At 41.1% G+C, this 25,064-nt stretch overlaps 1 protein-coding gene across 4 annotated transcripts in view; it reads right to left on the bottom strand.

Annotated features, from left to right (window-relative positions):
- Positions 1-25,064, bottom strand: part of KIZ (kizuna centrosomal protein) — a 129,862-nt gene that overhangs the window by 21,672 nt on the left and 83,126 nt on the right. For 3 of the 4 annotated variants that reach the window (XM_011229734.3, XM_034639835.1, XM_034639836.1), the window contains 3 exons: positions 18,470-18,617; positions 10,326-10,491; positions 8,951-9,016 (listed from right to left, as the gene is read on the bottom strand). In XM_011229734.3, the coding sequence (XP_011228036.2) occupies positions 8,951-9,016; positions 10,326-10,491; positions 18,470-18,617 (380 nt within the window). Of the gene's footprint in view, positions 1-2,018; positions 2,164-8,950; positions 9,017-10,325; positions 10,492-18,469; positions 18,618-25,064 lie in introns of those variants that run through there. The other variant, XM_034639837.1, reaches the window with a different exon arrangement.

Genomic DNA, 25,064 nt, shown 5'->3' with positions numbered 1-25,064 from the left:
GTGTTGCCCTCCAAATTCATAGTTATTTAATGAATGATTGAACAAAGGAGGAAGAGTAACAAATCTAGAAGTTCAAGTTAGTCTGCTTAAACAAGGTAGGGGTGAGGCTCATGTGGTTCCCAGGGAAAAGACTTCAGGGGTGCCTGGGTGGCTCAGTCGGTTGAGTGTCTGCCTTCCGCTAAGGTCATGCTCTCAGGGTCCTCAGATGGAGCCCCACATCGGGCTCCCTGCTCAGCAGGGAGTCTGCTTCTCCCTCTCCTTTTGCCCCTCTCCCCTGCTCATGTGCTCTCTCCCTCTCTCTCTCAGATAGAAGGGTAAAATCTTAAGGAAAAAAAAAGAAAAAGAAAAAAAAAAAAAAGGCTTGAGTTTTCCCAACTGCAGGCCTGGGTGGCCCCTTAAGGCTTCGCTTTCTATCCTGTGTCTTGAACTCCAGAGAAATGCTTCCTTCTATTAGTATTGTCAGACTCTCAGAACATTATTGAGTAGTGCAAATAATTCAATAAGACAAATATTTCTAAAGAATATAACTCTTTTTGATCAGAATTTTCTGGTGTATACAGAAACAAATACACACGGGTGCTCAAGCGTTCTGTTCGGGATCTCTCAAACATCCATTATATACTCAAATCTGCGTCGAGCTTTAGTTTACAAAGTAGAAAATAGTGGAGTTTAAAACAAAACAAGGCAAGGCGGATAAAAAATCTATCCCTGGCTATTAATTCCAGACCAGTGACACAACGAAATAAATACATTTTTCCTTACTTTGTTAAATAAGCTAGCCGAACCCAATCATCTGTCTTCCTGCAAAGTGGGTGAGGGATCACTGAGACTGTGTTTTTCTTTTTGATATGCATTTTGTGTCTAGAAAATGGAACAGCCAGGGAAAGAAAGAGAAAACATGCTGAATAAAGGGAGGTAGGAGAGAGATGATGTTGGTGAGAAGGGGCGAAAGAAAAAGCCTCAACTTCTTATCTTTCGTTCTCTTTTATATGCAAATGTACACCTGCTAAAATACTTCTAAATCTACAAATAAAGAGAAAAAGAAAACATCTGATGAACAAGTGCTTTTAACAACCCTTTACAAGGGCCAGATAAACGTGGGGTTCACCAGCCTCGAAGGGGTGTCTCCAAGGCAGAGGCGGCCCAGGGCTTTCGCAGAAATCCCTCATGAAAAAAGGAAGAGCTGGGCCCGGAAAAGGAATAACAAAGGGGGATGCAAACAATACTATCACTCCAGCTAGGAAAAAACGACCTTGAACCGACAAAGAACTGGGTATCCTGGAGTACAGGAGGATAATTACTATTCCTACATGAAGTGTGCCGTAATTTTAAAATGAAATTTGCAAAGTATTTTCTGTCCGCTGAGTTTCCCAGTGCTGTTACCCTTCACATCTGTCTACACCCACGCTTTCCCCCTGACACTAACCTAGATGTGTGGCGGATTGTGGCAAACCCAGTTGTTTTTGCAAAAGAAAATAAAAATTGTGGGATATATTTCTAAAAGTAATTCTAAAGATAAAGATTACTGCTTAAAATTCAGAAATCATTTGTCTAATAATCTGCTCAAATGAAAATGAGAGAATATTCGGATATGGATGCTTTCATGGTCAGAAAATACAGAAAACTCATCTATATTTAGGATTTTTAAAATTAAAGGCCCTAAGTGTATGTGAAGGTGAGACACATAGGTTGGATCCGTAATGAGAATCGCTTTTCACGTCCAGATTTTCTGCAATAAACCCCACTCCACCAGTCATCCTGGGCCCATAAATCTATCGCCAAGGAGAGGACTGATGCGTACAGAAGAGATAAAACGCCTGATCCAGATGAGTTGCCTGGAGCTGCTTCAGAAAATAAGTATTTATATCACATTCTTAATTTCTATGGAGCAATTCAATAATTACACCTGAAAATAAATGGTAGGCTTGTAATCACCCTTTAACAAACATTTCAAAACCAAACCGAAACACTTCTGGGGGTATTACTTCACATGTAAATTTATAGTCTTAGTGCCTCACTTAACACTGTTCAGTCCTGGGAGGTGAGTGTTCAACTCTGAAAGTCATGGAAGCTTCAACTTTTCAAAGACGGAGTAATCTGATCAGGAAGCCGTATTTTACTGGCATGCAAAACAGGATTTTTAGCAGCTTTGCATGCAATGATCTGTAGAAGAATCAGAAATAAAGACAGTAATATTATCATTATCATCATTTATGGTAGGGCCAGGAATAATCGCTGTATAAGATGACCTGGGTGCTAGAAATGTAAAATATGTAGAAATCCTTCCTCATCCACTGTAGTGGGTTGCAAAGTATGTCCCCCCACCCCCAGGTTTATGTCCACCCAGAACCTCAGAATGTGATCTTTGGAAACAGGTTCCTTGCAGATGTCATTAGTTATGGACCTTAAGACGAATTCATCCTAGATTTATGGTAGGCCTTAAATCCAATGACTGGGATCCTGGTAGGAAGAGCAGCAAAGACAGACACAGGAAAGAAGGCAATGTAAACACAGGACAGAGACTGGAGTGGTCCTGCCACATGCCAGGAGCCACGAGAAGCTGGGATGGGCCCGGAGGGATTCTGCCCTCGAGCCTTCAGAAGGAGCACAGCCCTGCTGACACCTTGAGTCTAGACTTCTAGCATCCAGAACTGTGACAGAATACATTTCTGTTGGTTTAGCTTTGTTATAGCAGCCCTGGGAAAATAATACACTCCCTGAGCCCCAATTTTACTGAAATATCCAGCCCAATCCCTTTTCTCCGTTTCTCTTCACTTGGGTCTCTTGTGTAAAATGAGGGTGTTCCACAACATGACCCACAAGGGCTCTCTCAGCTGTAAGACTCCATGGTTTGAGCTCCACCTGGGTATCTAGAAGACTGATGCCTGGGTCGCACCCCTACAGGTTCTGCTGTGACTGTCAAGGGTGGACTGGGGCATGGACATGTTTAAAAGCCTGCACAGGATGCTACTGCACAACTACTGAGGAGACTTTCTCTAGACACCTAGGAGTTGTTTTCCTAGAACACAGGAACCTCCAATCAAGAGCACTCTTCAGAAAGATGCCTTTCATTTTTGCTGACCACTTTGAATCCCCATGACCACCCTCAATGCCATGAGTGAGGAATGCTTCGCTGGAGCAAGCAGTAGGCAGTAGGCCCCATGGGTGAAGCCCCAGGAGCCTGACCCCCACCACAGAGACAGGGCTGTGTGGCTGCAGTTGCCAATCCAGCAGTACATGGCGGCTCCCTTGGTTTTGCATGAGTTGGGGGTTCCCGGTCCCAAGTACAGCAGGTCACATGTCTTTACATGATTCTTGCGCATTTCTGGGACAGGACAAATGAGACACGGTCTTAGAAAAGTCTTGGTGGTAGAGGTGTTGTGCCACTGTTCTCTGGCCGCCAAAAGTAGTCACTGCAGTCTTTTCTCCCAGGAAAAATCTAGTCGCCAGTGACAGCCTGGCTGATGTAGGTTTTCAGCCCTTTTGTAGTGTGATGAAAAACTCAAGTAATCATGTTTGGGGAAGCACTGTCCAGAACCCTAAGTGGCAACCTTCAAATCTATGCTGACCTCCCACAAAGCTTTTAAATGGACGTACCTTAGTATGACCTTGAATATTTCAGCTCCCAAAGAATATCAGTGAGAAACGGCACAGTCAGGCAACCACTTTCAACACAGCTTGACCAAGAGAATTGGTGTCAAAAGAATGAGAGGCTGAATGGACATTCTTAGAGGCTTAATCCTCTTGAGATAAAAGCTGAGAGGCCTTTTCACATGGAGCTTAAGGAGATGAGTTTTGCCAGGATGGGCACGTGGGGTGGGAAAAGTACTGGTGGAGTGAATGACTGAAAGAGATAGTATTCTGGCCTGAATCAACAAGCATTAAGGGAACTCCTTAATACTCTCACTTTTATTCATTCGTTTGACAAAATGAGTGCCCACTGTGTGCGGGATACTGTGTTAGGTGATGGGTTTTTATGACATTTAGAATGAGCTGCAACACTGAATAAAACAAAAACTCACTTACCTCTCAAAGGTAAATTTAGTGTGAATACAAATAAAATTGCCCACGTGGGAAATTTTCCTTGGGGGTAGTAGTTCCGAGGGGGACTTTCTCTCATCGGTTAGGTAAGTATTGCCTTAACCCTGGCCTACATGTTTCAGGGAGACACTGACCTGAATAGCCTACTACTTGCACGTGGTCTTGGGCCTAACTGCACTCAGGCTTGCCCCTCCTTATGAAGGGCAAACCTCTGGTACAATCTGAACTCGGAAATCCTTGCAAGCTGCCCACCTCTCTAGGCCTGACACAAGGGAAAGGAAAGGTATGGCTTTGTTTATCATAGTTCTCAAAGCATCCTCGCAGAGCTCATCTTTTGTTTGGATACACACTGACACTTCACTGATCCAGACATCCTGACGTGGTTGTCTCTCCTGTCAAATGAAAGGGGAAGGGTGGTGGAATGGAAGGAAGTGAAGGCTTAAATCTTGACGTTTGAGTTCAAGACCCAAAACAGCAGCAACATGGCCTTGATCAGGAATCTTGACCTTTCTCGGCTTCTGTTGGACTGTCTGTAGAATGAGTTACTGATGTTTACCCCACTGGGCTGTTATGAAGATTGGACAGGATGGAGGCTTAGTGAGGGCAGGGTCGCAGGCTTTTGCTATCCTGGTATTTCCAGGATGCAGGCCAAGTAAAGGTGAAGCATACATGCACAGGGTATACTATTTACTACACACAGAAAACCACACATTCGTAGACATCCAAATTAATCTTTGATTCGTACCTGTATTCTTTAGTGTGAACAGTCGGACTAATAAAAGGAATAGACTGTGTTAACAACGGCAGATCATACAGGCTGTGCACGTGCATGGGTGTGTATGGAAGGATTTCTGTGTAAATTCTAGCACAGATTGTGAGAGCCAGAGTTATGAAACTCACATTCTCCCAAACGATGATTAACAAAGCAGATGCCTTTCAGAAGATGAGCCCCTCTGCCAAGAAAACCTATGTCTGGGAATGATAAGCAAATAAAGGGAAAAAAAGAAATGAGAATGTTGGCGCATTTCACTCCTTTGCTATGGACTGAGAATCACAGACTCCCAGCATCTGAAGGAATGTTAGCATTCCCAGAAACAAGAATTTCTCCCACCATGCCCCTCTAGAGTGGGTTCCTGCTATGGTAGCAACCAGCCAGCAGCTGGAAGACATTCACCTTGTTTTTGGTGGAACACAGAGCTAGAAAGGTCTTCCATGATCCAACTGTGAATTCCTTCCTTGCAACACTCACATACAGGGCCCCCTGACCTACACTCTGCAGTTATACTTGATAAATGTTGGTATGTGGCAGCCCCACAAATACTTACAGATAGCTTTTGTGCCCTTTTTGGGTTAAACTTCCCCAGGACTCTCATCATTTGAAAATGGTGTAACTTCAGGGCCTCCCACCGATCCTGCCCAGCTTCCTGGTGCCTGGCCTGCATTTCACCTCAGCCTCTCTCTTTACTACATCTCTCCTGAGATGGCTGTAAAACACATGATGTCACACAGAGGACCCACACTGAAGAGGAGCGCTTTGGACTGTCACAGTTACTACTGTAACCTGCTGGTCTTCAACTGGGGGAGCAGCTTTAACATATAACTTTCAATCATGACATCATCTGGGTTTAGTTACACTGAAGCAGCCCAGGGTCTACAATATTATAAAGCTGTCTCATCCATGAGGGATGTTCCCACAAAAAGGAACCATAGGAAAATGCTGAAGATAAACTTAGACTATTAAGAATACTGGTGTCCTCATTAGACTTCAGGTTTTTGTTTTGTTTTTTTTCGAGAGGGGGAGAGGGGTAGAGGGAGAGGGAGAAACAGAATTCCAAGCAGGCTCCACGCCCAGCATGGAGCCCAATGTGGGGCTTGATTTCCCAACCCTGAGATCATGACCTGAGCTGAAATCAAGAGTTGGACGCTTAGCTGACTGAGCCATCCAGGTGTCCCTAGACTTAAGGTTTTAATAAACATTCCACATGTTTGTGTGTATATTTACATTTCCCAAAACATGTCCCAAGAATATTAACTCCATTGGCCATTTATAGGAAGGATTCCATTTTCAGATAGGAGATAAGTTATTTGAAACTCTAGGTTCACACTTTTAAATGGTTCACTTATTGGAAGTTCTGAAAATTCTTTGACATGCCTCAGCACACTGTGCTGGCTACAGAGGGAAAGAGGGGTCACATAGGGGGAAGGAAGTATCTTCTGGGTGGAGGAGTACTGCACAGAACAGTTGGGGGGAAATGCTGCATCAGCCCAGCAAACTTTGTTAGAGCATACCAGGGGAAGACTCGCCTGGTGATCAGGTGCCCTGCAATGTCCTCAACTGTGGGTATGTCAGGCAGGTGGCGTATGAGCACTCACAGGCAGAGACGTGCGGCCTCCACCAAGGAGACCTCCAGGAATCACTTCATCAACTTCTGCTATTCCTCTTAAATGGTTTTTTTCATGGGACTAATTAGAAGTTCCTAAAATATCATGAAACTCTCCTTAAGATTCCTTTTCGATAAGGTAAACATCCTTCTGGATTCAAACCATCCATTGAGTTTTCAAGTGGAAATTTCTTGCAGAAACTAATTTAGTGGTACTACTGGGAAGCACTGTCTATGAGGAATTATGGCAGCACAGGGCTTGGGTGGGTCTTGGTCCCAAGTGCCTACTGCAGTTCAGGGGGTAGCCTTCATATACTGAGTGTGTAGTACATGCTTGGCACCTTCACACACACGATCTCATTTCAACTTTAAGACAACCTTGCTAGGTAATATGTCTGTTTTCTCAATAGAGAGGCTCAGAGGGGTGGAGAAACAGAGCAGGAAGGAAAGAGCCGACATAGATGGCTAATGCCAAAGCCCAGGGAGAGCCTCCATATCTCCTCAACTCCCAGAGGACAGCCTCTGGAATATTCCTTTTCTTTGGAATACTCTAGAAGGAATGCAGCTCATACAACAAGAAAACCTCAACAAATTATTATGAAGGAAGAGGCAGAATCTATCCTAAATCAAATGATACACCTGCCCTAACCAAAGGCCAAATCTCCAAATAATTATACCAAAAGACACAAAGATTTAATAAAAAGATGACGGTCAAGAACTTGGAGATTGAACTAATACAATATAATATGACAATTATATCTCACAAAAAAAGTGGGGGGAAAAAAGAACTTAAGATTAAAGTAACTTCAGTGACATGCAGGACAATAGTATGAAGCAGGGCCAAGTGCCTGAGGCCCTCAAACATTAACTTCATGGGAGGTCTGGTGGGTGGGGAGCACCGAAGTGAATGTGGTAGCCAGGATGGAACCGGCAAGGCTCAAAGTCATTGGCTTTGAAAGTGTTTTTGTTTTTCTTATACACTTGAGTTAGTTTATATGTCTACTACATTGGCATACAATAGGCACAAAGCATTTTTTTTTTTAAACTGCCAACTATTGGTGGGTCAACGGCAGGCTGTTGAAATTGCAATTTCTTTGAAGATCCTACTCAAATAATCCTTCTCAGGCTCCTCACACCTCTTTCTGCACAAAGAGGAAAAAAATGTGAAAGTCCAGTACTTAACTATTTCTTCTACTCTAAAGAAAGTCTAAGGAAAATACCCTCTGCATTACTTTGGGGGAGAGACATCTACTTGCAAGGGATGATTGGAAAGAATACTGGAAAAGTAAAAATGGACAACTGGGTCATTTCCTGGTTTCCACCCAATAAGCCTTTGTCATTTTAACTGAAATAAATTCAGAGGTTATTAGATACTGCTGCATTCAAAGGTAAATTGCAAAGGAAAAGCATCAAAATAACTTCTTGGTTATTTGCAGCTTGGGACCATCTATACTTCTATTAATTAAAAAAAAACAAAGAAGAGACTCTAACGGAGTTTTCTCAAAATGAAGAATAAAAATGCAATAAACTATATCACTGGGCAAATGTTGAAAAGAAAACCTCTGTATTTTGGAGTGAAATATTATCTGATGCAGAATATATACAATAATTGCTCTACTATAAACTCCTTTTTCAAAACCAGAGTCCATCACAGAAACATGGGTTTAAAAAATTAATCATCAGGCCATGAATTGTACTGCCATCAAAGAAAGCCATTCTTTTCTGCTTATAAACGACAAAACTACCACATATGCAGATGCATGCCTCAGTACCTCGGTGCAATGGTGTATTTACTTGTATAAATATTTAAAGCCAGACCTTTGCATTTCTAATGAAGTAGTACACCACTTTACAAAATAAGGTACTAGTAAATTTAGATGTACGACAAATAGAACTCTGTTCAGAATAGTAATTGCTGCTGTTGGTGTTCTAAAACTAAAAAAAGTAATGATATTCAGATTCCATCTAAACAAGCCTAATACATGTGCAGAAACCTTTATATGTCTTGATGAAACCTTACTGCTAAAATTGTTAAATTATCAGATGAGCTAACCACCTCCTCTTTTTGGTTTGTTTTAAGTTATCGGAGGTACAAGGCAAGCTTCCTGTCTGGCACTTTCCACCCCCACCCCCCAGCTCTTGTTTTAATGATACACATTCAATTATCACAGGCAAGAAAAGAGTCACATCAGAAACATCTGTAGTTTGCCATATAATGACTGGGTGTTCCCCATGGAGACTGACCTTGTCACCCAGACGCAGGTGCTGAAAGGCTGTGTGATGGGGGTGCTCACACGTATAAATGTATGACATGATTATGAAGAATTCAATAGACATGGTTATTTTCCACCTTAGTTTATGTTAACGTAAGCTCACATGTTCTGCTCTTATGATTAATCGCCTGCTCCAGCCTGCAGCACTTAAATATCCTTGCTCTTAGTGGAGTCCACAAACCACTAACCTAGAAGGTTCTGATTACGTGATAAGGTTGAATCCTGTTTGAAACTCGCAGGTGACCGTAACTTTACCTGTGATCAGGATCTTCGCTGCCATGCTTTCTTCCCTGCTCTCATCTCCACAGCCACTGGAAACTTCTAAAAACAAAACACATGATGATAAAAGTGTATCTCAAGGATATATTTATCCCTTGGACCTTTGTTTGCCTTTTTAAAAAAACTGCCATTCTTTTTATTTTCACTGCCTCCCCATGTCCCTTTCTGTGTGTTAGTTTATTTTTTTGTCTGAAATTGTACTGTTTCTAAAAGGAAACCTATTCTTTTTAAAGATTATTTATTTATTTGAGAGAGCTTGAGAGAGCATGAGTCAGGGGAGGGGCAGAGGGAGAGAGAGAAGCAGACTCCCTGCCAAGCAGGGAGCCTGATGCGGGGCTCCACCCCAGGACTGGGAGATCATGACCTGAGCCCAAGGCAGACACTTAACTGACTGAGCCACCCAGGCGCCCCAAAAGGAAACCAGTTCTAAATCTAACGTATTTCTATGTCGCCTTCAAGCAAAATACTATAGTCCAACATCTATCAAATTCAAATAGGGCTTAAAACAAGTGAGCTCCAAATTCTGCACATGTATATTGACCTCTGGGTATACCCTGAGCAGCTCGTGGCTGTCTTAGAAATGCCATTACAGCAGTTTCCTGGCATGCCTTAACAGGACTACTAAAATGATCACAATTTCTGGATACTAAAAATTGGCTATTAAATTTGGGGGGCATAAACTCATTGACTCTTAGTCATCTCTTGAAACTTTTATAAGGTTCCATTACAATTAAAAAGAATGTTTACAAATTATGAGTAGATTTTACTAAGTGATATCAAAAACTTCACAGTATTTTATGGAATCATTTTAATGGAATCACCTTCATCTTTGTGACATGATCAAAATGACCTATTGCCAAGAGATTCATTTTGCTAACATTTCATTACTTATAAAAACTTATTGGAGGGGTGCCTGGGTGGCTCAGTCAGTTAAGCGCCTGACTTCGGGTCAGGTCATGGTCCCGGGTCCTGGGATGGAGCCCTGTGTCCTGGGATCCAGCTCCACATTGGGCTCCCAGCTCAGCAGGGAGTTTGCTTCTCCCTCTTCCTCTGCCCCTCCCCCCACTTACACGCTCCATCTCTCTTTCAAATAAATAAATAAAATCTTCAAAAAAATTTATTGAAAATTCAACAGAACTGCAGACCTATGATTAGGTCTTCCATTCCTGTTAGACTAAACGAAAACAAACATATTTCCTAAAAGGTGGTATAAAACAAAGACATATCATGCATATTAAAATCAGAAGTATTCTCTAGTCAGCCTAATTTTATAGGTATACCTTGAGAAAGAGGGTGTTGTGTTGAGTCTGAATGCATGTTTTCTGTGGACAGAATTTATAGCAATAGTTACCTTGTTCCTTTGTACGAACACTGTTGAGCCACTGAGCGGGTTTGGCTTCCTTTATTCCACTATTGTCATTCAGAATAGATGGCAAGCTGCAAGATGATTCATTACTGTGAATAGCTGACCTATCGTCACACTCTTCTGTAAGGGCTCTTTTCAATAATGCTGTTGCCTACAGTGTTTAAAAGAAAGCACAAAGAAATAAAAACAAACTCTAACCACATTACCCTTGGTTTCAAAAACCCAGCCTTCAAATGTAATTTTAGGTTAAGCTTTACTTGGGATTTAATTTGCTTCCTGACATTTAACTGAAATTAAAATGTCTTCAAGATGAGACAACATCTGATTATTTTCCAGCATAATTTTTTTTACAACAACTTGCACTTGTGATACCTTCTTTGAGGACTTATAGAATGCAGAAGTGTTCTCTGACTCGTGAAGTATGTATATGAGATGTGACCACCTCCGTTAATCTGGGCTGGTTTATCCAAGATTTACCTTTCACTGCATGAATCTGTTTTTCAGGCACGGAAGACAGTTGATTTGGAATGAGAAAGAGATCCAGGAGAATGTGACCTTGAGGTATCCCCAGCCTTCTAGAAATGACCCCTGAACTTCCCCAAATGGGAAGATTGCAGAAAAACTTTGTGGCTGAGGAGGATACAAGAAAGCAAAAAGAGAACTAACCTTATTCCAAACCATAATCTTCAATCAAGGATAAAGACACTCCGCACTTTGCCACTCAATCTGCTGGGAGCTCAGGAAACTGGCTTGCCACACTGCCTATCTGCTTTCAAAGGACCCTGAACTGTCTTACGCATATCACTGCATGTCTCACGGGCAGGCAGGTGGACACAGATTTCATCACGGCCAACTTGAGAGGTAGAGAACAAGTGGCAATTAACAGGACAAGTTAATACTCATGTCTATTCATTTCCAGGTCAGTACTCTCCTGAGAAATTCAAATATACTGGTAACAAGAGGTAACCAATGACGACATCACCTCTTTCCAGAGTGTATGTTTCTCTCTCACTTCCTACTTGTAAGTGGTGATTTGCCCAGGCTTTTGGCAGAGAAAACCTAGGTGGTGGTGCTGACCTATCACTGGTATCTGATGACAGGAGTAAATACAGGACAGTGTCCAACCCAACCCGTGGGAAACAAACATGAGACTCTATAAGTTAACATGAAGAGTGGGACTGGACAAAGCCTCACGGGTCATCTTTAGTCTAAGCACAAAGCAGTAACATCATAATTATCTGGGGAAGAAGAGGGAAGACTATAATCTTTCCTTGGGATTACTATGAAAGAAGGTGAAGATGCCCTGACAGGGAGAATCACTGAGGCAGAATATGGAAGATCTAGCCTTGTTGAGTTTGGCCTGGAACATACTTTGAGGTCACTGCTGTGGACCTTGACATCCCTGCAAGGCTCTTGCCTTCTGCCCTCCCTAGGACTGGCTGGTCTCTTGGACTCATGCCCATCCCAGGAGCTGTAGCAGCTGATTGGAGGGGATTTAAGGAGTTCTAGTCTCCTTGGCCAAGGGACTTGGCATCAAGTTAGACTTGCAGCCAAGACTTGACTGTGGTCTACTTCTAGTAATCAGGCGCTTTTCCTCCATTTGTTTAAATTAGTCCTGGATCTTACTCCAATTGTAGTACCTCTATATTGGGATGATCTGCACAGTATCCCTGCTTCTGCAGACTAGGGTTTGGGTATAAAGTCCTGCCTCTGAAGTTCGGGCCAAGGCTGGTTCCCATCACTGGCTGCCACAGTACCCCAATCCCAGCTGCCTACATGGACCACGGCACTGCACCTGCTTCCAGAATCTGTCCAGGAAGAGAGGTAAGAAGAATAGGACCACATCCTTGAACTGCCATCTCTCAACTGTCAGTATGATCTCTGGACCATCCTGGCATGTCTCATTTCTAGATCTTCACCTATCCTGATCTAGTCTCTTCCCACAGAGAGTTAAGCTCCCATTCTGTGTGCCCAATAATCCTGGCTATGTGAAAAGCATTTTAGAATATGAACAAAAAGAACTGGCCCAGATTTTGTAATGAAAGCTGTAGTTTTCTTTTTCTGATAGTTAAAATAATCCAAACATCTGAAAGACCCTCAAAGATGTATTTCTTCCACATCTTACCTTATGCAATAGTTGTGCTAATAATTTCTTGGCATGATTTCATAATGGCCTCTGTCTTCACACATATCTTAAGAACAAAACTGTTCAAGGACTGCTACAACTTCCTGCACTTTGTGCTGTGGAATTTGCAGACAACAGAAACTGGGGTTGCCAGTGACTCGGATTACTTCTCACTAGGCCCTCAATGATGACACACAATTCACCTACTGTTTTGCACATCCCTTTTCATACGAGATCCTCTTTTGCTTTAGCTGGGTTCCAACTGGGCCTCAAAATAAAATGCTATAATAATATTGCAAATATCTTTCTACTAAGTCCTTATGCTTGATACCCATACCACCCCTGCCACCAGTTCTACACTGAGCTTTTTTTTTTTTTTTAGGGTGAGGTAAGTAGAGTGGTGGGCATACTGCAGGCCTTTATTTACTTCGTATACTTCATAAATGAAGATAAATGATCTTCACTACTCAATACTCCTATCTCTAGGATTTCTCTTACTTTTTTGATAGAGACATTTATAAAAGGACTCATCTTCTAAGATAGTTCTATAGATAATTCCTCAGAGTTTTTTCTATCTGTAAGGATTTTGGTAGAAGGTGAAATTACTACATGAGAATGGCTGGCTTGGCTTTATTGAACCATGGAGCCAACAGAGAGTAGCAGATGTGCCCAGTGGGTCATCAGTAAAGGAATCCACAATATAAGGCCCTAACAAGCAGGGAATAATGATAAGCAGGACAGAAAGAAATGTCCGCCTCAGACAAAGGAATCATCAGAAAGTTTTGAGTCAAAAACAACTTCGGTAGAGTCTGGAGAAACATCTGTAATACATTCTCAAGCTGTATTGTTTGCAGACCTTTTAGAAAGGCGTATTTTTAAGGAAGCCCCCAACTTGAAGGAGCTTGCAGCCTGAGGCTACAACACTAACCCATACCTGCACAGGAACAAAAGCCCAGAGAAGAGTGAACAAGCTGCTTTACACAGCTCACGCTGGGACTGAATGGGCTCTGCAAATTGGAGCTCTCTATGTGAAAAATGCCACCAAACAACAACTTTTCCTACTGGCCTCCTGATGGTGCCTATGAATGGACTATGCTTGGGTTTCAACTTATCCGTTAGCTAATAAAGGCTCTCTTTGATTTCACACATTTTGAGCCCAGGAGGGGGATGGAGACTTTCTCACTGTTCTCAGCAGTCTGATGCTTAAGTCAATACCAACAAACTAGACTCTCAACTTTTCTGCCTTCCCCAGAGCCAGGAGAAAGGGAAATTCAATGCCAAGGCACACACTGTTTGCAGAATGACTGATGGTGATATCTCCACATTTCAGATCTTACGAAAGAGAAACCATCCCATGAATTATACTCAGCAGGACACCTAGAGTTTTGGTTCAATCTACCAGAATTTTTCTCAAAGTTCAGTTTAAATAGGATCCTGCTAGGTCTAGAACCCCAAGAGTCATCTTTTTTTTTCTTTTAAAGATTTTATTTATTTATTAGACAGAGAGAGATACAGCCAGCGAAAGAGGCAACACAAGCAGGGGGAGTAGGAGATGAAGAAGCAGGCTCCCAGCAGAGCCCGATGTGGGTCTCAATCCCAGGACTCTGGGATTACGGCCTGAGCCGAAGGCAGAAGCTTAACGACTGAGCCACCCAGGCACCCCCCAAGAGTCATCTCTTAATTTATATCCAGAAACGATCAATTGTGATATTCACATGCATATATAGATAACCGTATTACTGGAAAACACGTCCAAAACACTGTTAAAAGAAATGAAAGGAGAAAATCAAACTGCTCAAAATATTGCAACAAATTGTACCAATTTATAGAAAAAAAAAAGTTCTTACAAGTCAATGAGAAAAAAAATTACTAACCTAATAGAAAAATGAGCAAAGAACATGAACCTGCAAATTATTAAAGAAAAAATACGAATGGCTAACAAATCGGAAGGGGAAAATTTGACCTCAATTGTAATATAAAGGTCAAATGAACAAAAAAAATTGGATGTCATTTGTACTTCTCAATCTTGGTGCTCAAAAAAAAAAAGTCAAGAGTATCTAGTTTCATAAAATGCTCAGGGAAATGATATTTTCACTCATTCCTCGTCACTGATGACCCTTCCAGAGTGAGACATGCTGGTNGGAGCCTGATGTGGGGCTCGATCCCGGAACGCCAGGATCACGCCCTGAGCTGAAGGCAGACGCTTAACCGCTGTGCCACCCAGGCGCCCCAGAGAGGTACATACTTTCTGACCTGATAATTCTACATCTAGAAATTCACCCTAAGGAAACAGCGCGCACAGCTGTACAAATTGAATTGCTCAGCTGTTCTTTGAAAAACAAACTTTGTAACTAGAGGAACAATTAAAAACAAACTTCAACAACAGGAGCATGGTTAGAGAGACTGGCATGTCCACGCGGGGGTCTCTGTACAGCCGTCTGAAATGCCGCAGAAGAACACAGGATGATATGATGGGAAGTCCACTTGCGATAAGGGGGGAAAAAGCAGTGTTGTACACCAATAGTACAGCCCGTGTTCGTCAATATATTAAGTATTAAAAACCACACACCGCAATGCCAATGGACAATTTTCTTTTATTCTTTTTGTTTACCTTAATATTCCAAATTTGGAGAGTTTTTTTCTGCTTTTTTTTTTTTTTTTTAACATATGCTACCGGTAAAAAAAAGTCTGATTTCTGTGATGGGCAGATCAACAGAGAGTGAACGTGAAAGGATTTAGTAAAATTAAATTCTCTTCTATACGTAAATCAGTGTTATTAATGCAGATACAAAAAAGCAAGAGAATTACGGCTGTAGACAGCAGGTGAAATTTTCTCCTAATACACAGATTTAACTGACCTTCCTCAAGAACCTTCCTCTCGCATACCGAAGTAAATTTTCACAGCTTAAAGCAAAAATGCTCTTAAGTTATATCTAAGTTGTAGGAGTGGAAGGGAAAGGAAGAGGGAAAGGGGTTTTTAGCTATGTCACAATTAAAAGAAACGGGAAAGTATTCATATGAGCCACCAAATGAGTATTCAAAAGATAAGATTAAAAAAAAACCAGTCCATCATTTAGAGAGAGGAGGAGGGATTTTTGCGACCAGTCACACATCTTTCTGGAGGTGCATGTGTGATGGGGGAAAGACCGACCTACTCTGTGGTCACCATCACTCTGTGGACAGCAGCAAGCCACTCTGCTTTGCCTGCAGAAGTTCTCCAGGGCAGACAGAGACATCACGTGGGAGAAAAGGAGTATTAAGGCATTTTGTGTTTTAATGAAGCACCCAACTCATTTTTTTCCCCACATAAAGTAATTACAAATTTTTCTGATTTAAAAGCATGCAGCTCAATTATGTAATTACCTAATAGGTTATGCAGGTGCTGTGGATCTTATCTGGTCTCAAGGGGACATAATCCGAGTTTCGGAGGCTTTAATGATGTATTTACTCAAGAGACGGGATTGACTCCAGCTGACAGCAAAGGGACCCACAGGTAAACATCATTTACATGTGGCTGTTTAATTAGCCATTTACCCAAGAGATCAAAGTAAGTATTTCTGAGTTACATTAGATTCTTCACCAAGTAATTTCTAGTAGAGCTTTCTTAAATTTTGAAAATCTCTTAGTTTTATGATTTTATCTATGGAGAAATATTTAACCCATACTATTTACTCAATGTATATATTGTTTCAATGCAGAGAAACAACTCAAAGACACTTCGTTTTGCTCATTGGACAGGATGATTGTGTAAACCAAAGCAGTCCTAGAACCCACAAAAGCATTTTGTTGTAAAGTTCACAAGGCTTGTCTCGCTCATGTCATTTTGGTAACATGGTTCTTTAGGAACGTGCATTTCTTCAGCCCCAAACTAACAGAAACTCCCCGCTTACGTCTACTTTTAAGGACAGACTTCATCATTAATTTGTTGGTAACTTTCAAGATTGTCACAAAGATGAGATCATGATTTAAAAAGGAATAAAAAACCTAGTAGGGGAGGCAGAATATTATGTGATTCCTAAGTTCTTAATCAGGCAGCCCCCTTCCCATTAATACTGGAGTTATTATTTGAAAAATTATGAGTGAGTTGGTAGTCTGGAACTTGGAATATGTATTCTACTACAAACAACTTAAATAACGAGATGATTAGATAGCAAAGAGCAGAAGACCAACACTTTTTTCACCCTTGATGTGGCTGAGATGTGAAGTACTTGCAGTGAATGGAATGAATGGGAAACAATGTTGTTATAAAATAGTACTGAATAAAATGGACAACAAAACCTGAGAACAGAATCCTTCTTAAGAACTACATTTATCAACAGATATGCAAAGGACCTAAGAAACAGGGGTTCTGTCTTTCCTAAAGAATATCGTTCTTTATTTACTGAATCACACAAAATGCAGTAAAATGCAAATGTGTGTGGGAAGGATACATCCAAGGTTATCTGTGAAAAGGGAAATGGGATCCATGAGAGGCACATGGGGGCTGTATCTATAACTGCAATAGCTGATTTCAGAAGGAAGCAGGTAAAGGAGGGAGAGGAGAGGTAGGGTGATGGCAGGGTTGGGAGGAGAAGGAAGCAGAAGGAGAGGTTTGAAACAAATCTGATGCAATGGTAACAACACACACGAACTTGGGCAGGCATGGGACTGTTAAGTTCATTACATCATTCTATGTGTGTATGTCTGAAATCCTTAAAAACATCTTTCTCTTCTCTTTTAATTAAAGAGGCAAGGAAGAGGGGCTCAGGAAGGAATGAAGGTGCTCTGAAAGGCCTGGTGAAGGGAGCGATGGCAGAGATTCTGGACCGCACAGTGACACAGGCATGTGACTTCAGTGCTGAGGTGGCAAGGCTTGCCTCCAAGGGGGGCACATGTCGAATCCTTGAACTTTGAACAGGATACAAATACAAACTTAAAAAGGATCAAAGCCAGAAAACCCTACATTACAGATAAAGATGAGAAAACACACTTTGAAACAAGACACAGTGACAAGACATTAAACTTAGAAGAAGCTCCATCTCTATGAATAGGTGGCCTTCTAGAGAATCATGAAGACTACACTGGGCACACTCTAGACCTAGGCTCCTGGGTCCTCCCTTGCTCTCCCTGGGGATCAGCTCCATTTGTTCAGTATCTTCACACTCCCCCTCGGGTGCCTCCTTGCTTAAAAAGCTCTCAGGGCTTTCCAGGCCTGCTAAACCAAACACAAACTCCCTACTTGGGCTGGATGGATGCTGCGCACAGGGCCGGTGACCACCCTGGACCTTCTTGCCCACCATCCCGAACCTGGAGCCCAACCTCCAGCCAGGAGGACCAGAGTTTGGCTCTACTTCCTGGGTCTGTTCTTTGGCTCCCAACAGCCCTTCCCTGTTCCCCCCACCATTGCCTGCCTGATGCACCCCCTGCACTCTTAGCCCGTTAAAATTCTCTCTTTTAAGGGTCACCTCATACCTCTCTACTCCCTCCACTGTAAAGCCTGCCTTCACTGGATCTCCGGATGGCTTGGCTCCTTTTTCTGAAGGCCTGTATCCTTTGCTATTTTCTTATTGCACACATCCCGCTATGCCATTCCCCAGAAGGAGATGCCAAGTTTTCATTTATTTGTCTCTCTCCAATGGATCTGTGTTAGTGCCTGTGTACAGAGGTGGGTCAATACATATTGGCTGAATTAACATTTATGACTGTTCAGTGTTTTTAAAGTATGGAGTGGAGAAAGAAAACCAGAATGCTACAAGATGCTTCTAAGTTCCTTGAAAAATGTTGTGGTTGTTACGTTTAATTAGGTCACCTCTAGGATCTGAATTAACTGTATGGAGGGAGTTGAGATTCCTATACAAAACTTTGTGCAAAAGGCCTGAAGTGCAAACAAACCAACCACAAAACCTCACTCATTATGTAACATTTTTTTGAAACAATTTAACCATTGTCAAGAATGTGACTATTTCCTCAAATAATCATTTGCATAAACTTGAAATTTATTTTTTTAAAAATAAATATTACTGACCCTTATCGTCTGGTTCATGTTTCTGACTGGGAAAACTTCAGATGGCTTAGCTCTCTCTTCTCTGATAGAATTATCATGTTCTTGCAAGGTGGCAACATGCTGATCCACTTTTGCACTCAATAAGGCTGCTGCTGGTGCTTGTTCAGATCTACAAAACAGAAAGGGGAGACACGTTAAAGATTGGCAGTACTGTGTTACCTAGGAATTTCCTTCATTTTTAGAGGTGCCACAATCAAGTCAGCAAAGGACAGTTTATCCAGAAGAGTCTGGAACCTAGTATATTCGGGACTAAGGTAATTTCCAGCGTCTAGGTATCTTCCCCCCCCCCCCGCACTTATTTTGGTTATGAGGTCACTGCTAAATACACTCTCAACTTTGATTGCCTACTGGAACCACCTGGAGAGCTTTGCAAAATCTAGGTGCCTGGTGCTACCCCTAAAGGAGCTAGTAAAACTGGACTGGGGTGTGGCCTGACGGTTAGGATTTTTTTAAGGCTCACAGAGTGGTTCTAATATGTAGCCATGGTTTCAAATCTCGGCATAGATGGTCAGACTCCTCTTATGTGTGGTTAATAAAAGAAACTGATCACATTTTATTCTCAACAACAGTTTATCCTTGTTACACTCTTACTATGGTCTACTTGTAATTAAAAAGCATTAAGATAATATTAGGAAAGAGTTAAAAAGTGGGCCTAAATTATATGCCCAGACTATGGCATATTGTACACGTCTGGGGTAGGAAATGGACAGATGAGCCTGGAACACCTTGGCATCACAGAGGAAGCTCTCAGAGACTACTGAGTCATGTCTAAAGGCCTCAGAGGCTACCATGAAGGGGATTCCACTGGCCCAAGATGAGACAATTTGAACACCAGGAAGAATAATGACTGCAATGGACTGACATATAGCAGATACATGAAAATCATGAGTTCATTTAAAAAATAAAGAACAAAAAAGTAAGGAAGCTTTTAAAAGAATAAAAACCCTTGGATTCAGCCTTTAAAAGGAAGCAAGTCTTGCCACATGCTACAACATGCATAAATCTTAAGGACATTATGCTAAGTTAAATAAGCTAGTCACAAAAAGACAAATACTGGATGATTCGATTTACATAAGGTACCTAAAATGGTCAAATTCATAGAAGCAGAGAGCAGAATTGTGCTTGCCAGGGGCTTGGAGGGAGGGAGAAATGGAGAATTGATTAATGGGTGTAGTTTCAGTTTTGTAAGATGAAAAAGTTCTGGGGATCTGGTGTCCAACAACATGAATGTCCTCAACGCTACTGAACAGTTGAAAATGGTTAAGAATGGTGGCGCCTGGGTGACTCAGTCAGTTAAGCGTCTGCCTCTGCCCCTCCCCCCACTCATGCTCTCTCTCTCTCATTCTCTCTCTTGCTCTCAAATAAATAAAATCTTTTTAAAAATGGTTAAGATGGTAACTTTTGCTGTGTGTGTTTTACCACAATTATTAATAATATAAACCAACAAACCAACAGGCTGCTAGGGCAACTCATTCTGAAAATTGTTAAGTAAAGGGACAGAATCATTTATCCCCTCCTTGGTGGTCAAAAAAATGCATTTCAGGATTACCAAGAAGTTGATGGGCAAAGTTCTCCCAACTAATAAATGCACAAAAAATGAATGAATGAGTCACCATTCTCTAAGTCCAAATCAGTGAATGCATTGAAGAAATGATAATTTTGTGAAAAATTGCATCATGGTAAATGTCATATTGAAGGCATCAGTGTGCCAACACTCCAACCCACAGATCAGTCTTAGCACCACTAACAGTGGGACAACCAGCCATCCCGCGCTGCCTGCGGACATGTAACAGAAGGACTAGTGCCACCTATGATGTTGTCTTGCCACAATAACTAGTCTGTAATATAATCTTGTATCTGGATTGGACCACCAGTTCATGGGTAACATCATTTGGATCCTTTTTCAAACAAATCAAATGTAAAAAGACTTTGAGACAATCAAGGCCAACTAGCAAGAACAGGTATTAGATAAGGAATCTTGTTAAACAGTAATGTATTAAATGCTTATCTGTTAGAGAGATAAGTATTTGTATTTGTAATTTAAATCTGTTGTCTGTTTTAAATGACTCAAGAAAAAAGGGTAGGGGAGGAAAAGAGATAACACAAGACTAAAAAAATGTTGACAATTGGTGGACCGTGGTTATAAATACATGGGATTTCATTATGTTGTTATATTTGCTTTTGTGAATGTTTTAAAATTTCAAAGTAAAAAGTAAAAAAAACTCAGTGTACTAATGTCTGTAATTACTTGTAAATGCATAAAAATAAGAGATTGAGATTGAGACATAGATGGAATGACAGAAAGACAGATATGGTTGTGTAATAGCATGTCAATGGTAGATCTGAGCGGTGGATATAAGGATGCTTACTGTACAGTTCCCTTTATTTTTCTGTATGTTTGGAAATTTTTATTATAAAATATTTGGGGGAAAAAGCAAGTCTCTGTGCAATTCAGAACCTTCTTTAATGCATCTTGATTGTTATAATCTTTGCTTGACTTAACCATGACTTGCAAAAAGTAGGATGTGTCATGAGGATCCTTGAACTTCTTTAAAAACTTCCCAGAATGATTCCAAAGTTTCTGGCTGGTTTGGCAGAAAGCCCCTTCAGAAACTTGAATTTCTTGGTTTCTTCCAGACTTCATTGAAGTTATAATGCCACACCATTCCTTTGTTCTGATTCTATATAAATGAAGGAACATCCATCTGCATTTGGTTTCACAATAGATTTCCCTACTGGGAAAATGCACTCACAGGACACGAGCAAATTCTAGTCTATTCAGCTGTTGTATTTCTCATAATGAGTAAATCAATTGTGTTTCTGGTCTGAAAGCATGTTTAGTTAGGTTGAATTAAACTTGAAAACAAGTTGAATTAGGATGAATTACATTAATTAAATTAGTTGGGATGGACTGAATGATCACAGACCTGTGTCTCAGGTGATTGATACACATGATTTCTGCAGAGGCAAAGCCAAGGCAAGACTCTGGCTACTAATATCGCCACCAACTATAACCACCCTTCGGGTCCTGGGATGAAGAACTAGCTAAGGTTTCCCACAATCACTGTACAAACTTTACAAAAGGACAAAACCATTAATCAACTTGCACGGGGCCAACCAGCAAATGAACTACTGAAGGAGTTATAGCATCTAGAATCTGTGACTTGGGAACAGCTAAGCCAACACTTAAAGCACAAAAACAGGTTTTTCTGCGGATTTATTTCAGGATCAATTGCGCAAGGAGTGCAAGAGCCACAGCTGTCTTTGCATGAAGTGTTGCCCATGGTTCTACATAAATACAGAAAATTAGAAAATCTGCAGAGTGGTACAAAGGCCTTAAGAAAGTTTTTTTCTCTTATGTTCACTTTTACTGGAAGATCTGTAACATCGGTACCACGGAGAGAAAACAAAGTTTGGTGTCAATTAAATGATAAACACATCTAGTTAAAAACATAACAAAAGAAGAGACCCGAATTTACAATTAATTTCATATATTTGGAATGGCTTCCAGTCAGAAAACCGCAACTAACACAAATGTACCAGTGCTTCCCAACCACAAGTGATTTACAAGATTGGTAATTTGATCAAAGTTTTAAATGCAGACAAATTAACAAACATCTTGATTTTTATTCTGAATACAGGCAGAATAAAATAAAGAGGTTTTTACCTACTATAATCCAAACAATTATAAAGTAACTCGATTTTTCAGCCTGAGTTTGAGAGCAAAATTGGGAAACCGTATTTGAGAGTAGCCACTATGGGAGACAATTAATTAGTTGTACCTGGAAAAAAATGATAGATAGTCTCCTGATAGCTCATCATATAAGATGAAGCTACTTATTAAGTAATCGTTTTTATCTTAAAATACGTTTTCCCAAAGGCAATGATGAACAAAATTTTTTATCAAGTACCCCAAATGACATGAATTTTATTTTAGTAGCTCATAATTGTTTAAACTAATGACTTGGTCCTTTACCTAATAAAAAGCCTTTTTTTCAAATGAAGGTCTTTGAACACTTAATCCTTGATATAACAAAAATCAATAATGATGATAGTAATGGTCTTTTTCTTTTTAAGATGCTTCATTTTATGAGCAGGAATTTGGAAGCCTTCACATTATCTTTTAGAGTATGCTATGGGGCAGGTGTCCTATTCTACAGATGAGATTAAAGAGACAGATGTCGACTGCCACGGTTTGGTCAGGGGCACAAGCAGGACTTCGGCCACACCAAACATGGCTCTATTCAACGGGCTTTAAGGAGTTTATAACTTGCTGGAGGCTTCCCACTCTGCCTGGCTTAGACTTCTATGACATCAGAATCATTAGCAATCGAGGAACAAAACAGATCATTCTCTCCAAATCTGTGTCTCTGGAGTGGTTTATCAAATTGACTAGTTTGGTCCAGGGAAGATCACCAAAAAGGCAGGAATATTTCACTTAGGGGAGTACCCAGCAATAACTACTGGGTGTTGAGGGGTATAGGGGGTGGATAGAACAAGGAGGGCAGGGGGAGCCAGATGCCATGGTTAAACCAGTTAGAAAGAACATGTATTTAAAGACCTGACTACTTGTCTCTATCAGGTCCTATAAACACCTGGCACTTTTCCAAGGCTAGAAAATGACGCGGTGACAATAAGTGTGTATTACACACTATCCCCAGTTACAATACATGGGACAATTCTAATTGTAACAGAACATAACACTGACATTAGTAACCATTCCTGACTTCTTTATCTGGCTTTAAAAAATGTTTGTGGTAACTAAACAGTCTTGAAACCTCCAGATATTAATTCTAAAATTTGTGTTGGTCATAAAGAAGGATCATTTCTTAGGGAAGGCTGATTTATAAACAACTGTAGATCAATAGTCGTGTAAAATGCAACCTTTCATAATGGAAATCAATGCTCTATCGTGCATGTTGAGAAACTATAACAAACGTTAGTCTAGTGGATGCAGATATTATATCTTCTCACCCACAATCACGGTTTGGCAGCCTAGGTTAAGGGAGTCAAACAATGAATCATTTAGTCTAACAAGTCAGTTTGCACAGAGAATTATAAATGCATATATGCTTCCTATGCCACATGCCACAACTGTGGTTTATGCTGAATAGTATATCAACAGATATAAAAGGCAGTGAGAAAGAAACACGGGCCCGGTCAAAGAGCCTCATGACACACAAGCACCTAACGACCTATAGAGTGCAGAAAGACTCCTCCCAGGCAGCTTCTTCCACCACCTTGTAAAGGAGTATTTTAAGACTGCTGTTTTTTATTTCACATGATAAATACATGGAAGAGGATTTTCTTGCCTTTACTGCTTTAGGTTGAAAAGCTACTGGTTAGGAAGGTCATTTCCAACATCTCCCATAGTTTGGGGATCACTAGTGGAGATGCAGAGGGTAAAGTAAACACACTCAGAACTTGTGAAGTTCATCGAGGTATGTGAAATGGAACCATTCGATTGGCCAAGTTTTTTTGTGATAAGGCCTTTTTAGAGACCATTATCCTGACTTCTCATGCCTTGATAGGATCCAATACACACTGGACTTAGGCTGAATTCTACTCTAAAGAAAGTAGTGAACAGAAAACAGTGTACATAGTGCATTAAAGGTAGAGAAAATTATGTTGGAGGTAAGATAACCAGACCCCAAGAGCCCCTCTCCTGCTCTCAGCCACAGAAGGTCCTTGCAGATGGGCTTTCACAGACACCCATCTGCTGACCAGGCTTGAATAATAATCTGTTCTCTGCTAGTAAATTGTAGGACATATTTTTATAAGAGTATATATAGTCAATCCCCAAAATACAAATCAAAGTTAGAACACTGGCAATATTTATGCCATACGAATTAGGCACCTACCAGATGACAGTACTGGACAAACCATTACACACATTACACATTTGTAATTCTATGAACTCAGAAAGTAGCCCAATGTCACAAAACTTCTGAGGCCAGGAACAGAAACCCAGATTGCCTAAAAGGTGGGTAGAAGGTATGGAATAGATTTCTGATTGACTTAGGAAAAATGTATAAGCGCTATATATGGTTCATATGTGCCAACCACTCTGCAAATAATTAACTCCCTCTCTCTTTCTCTCATTCACAGATTTATGGCCATTTAAGGCATATCTTTGGAATGGTGGCTCTCAAACTTGAAGAAGCAGAGTTCCCTTTAAGGGTTTACTGAAATCCGGATGGCACACCCCATCTCCAGGTTCCTGATTCAGGCGGTCCAAGGTGGGGCCTGAGAACACGTGTTTCTTTTTAAAAATTTTTAAAAAAGATTTTATTTATTTATTTGACAGAGAGAGAGAGAGAGAAAGTGCACACAAGTAGGCAGAGTGGCAGGCAGAGGGAGAGGGAGAAGCAGGCTCCCCACTGAGCAGAGAGCCTGATGAAGGGCTCGGTCAAAGGACCCTGGGATCATGACCTGAGCAAAAGGCAGATGCTTAACCAACTTAGCCACCCAGGTGCCCCAGAACACGTGTTTCTAACAAGCTCCCAGGTCTTGTTGATGCTGCTGCTCCAGCGACCACACCTACAGATTGGAGACC

This window comes from Ailuropoda melanoleuca, chromosome 13 (assembly GCF_002007445.2).
Source record: "Ailuropoda melanoleuca isolate Jingjing chromosome 13, ASM200744v2, whole genome shotgun sequence".
Lineage (NCBI taxonomy): Eukaryota > Metazoa > Chordata > Mammalia > Carnivora > Ursidae > Ailuropoda > Ailuropoda melanoleuca.
This window is presented reverse-complemented; position numbering and strand designations above follow the sequence as displayed.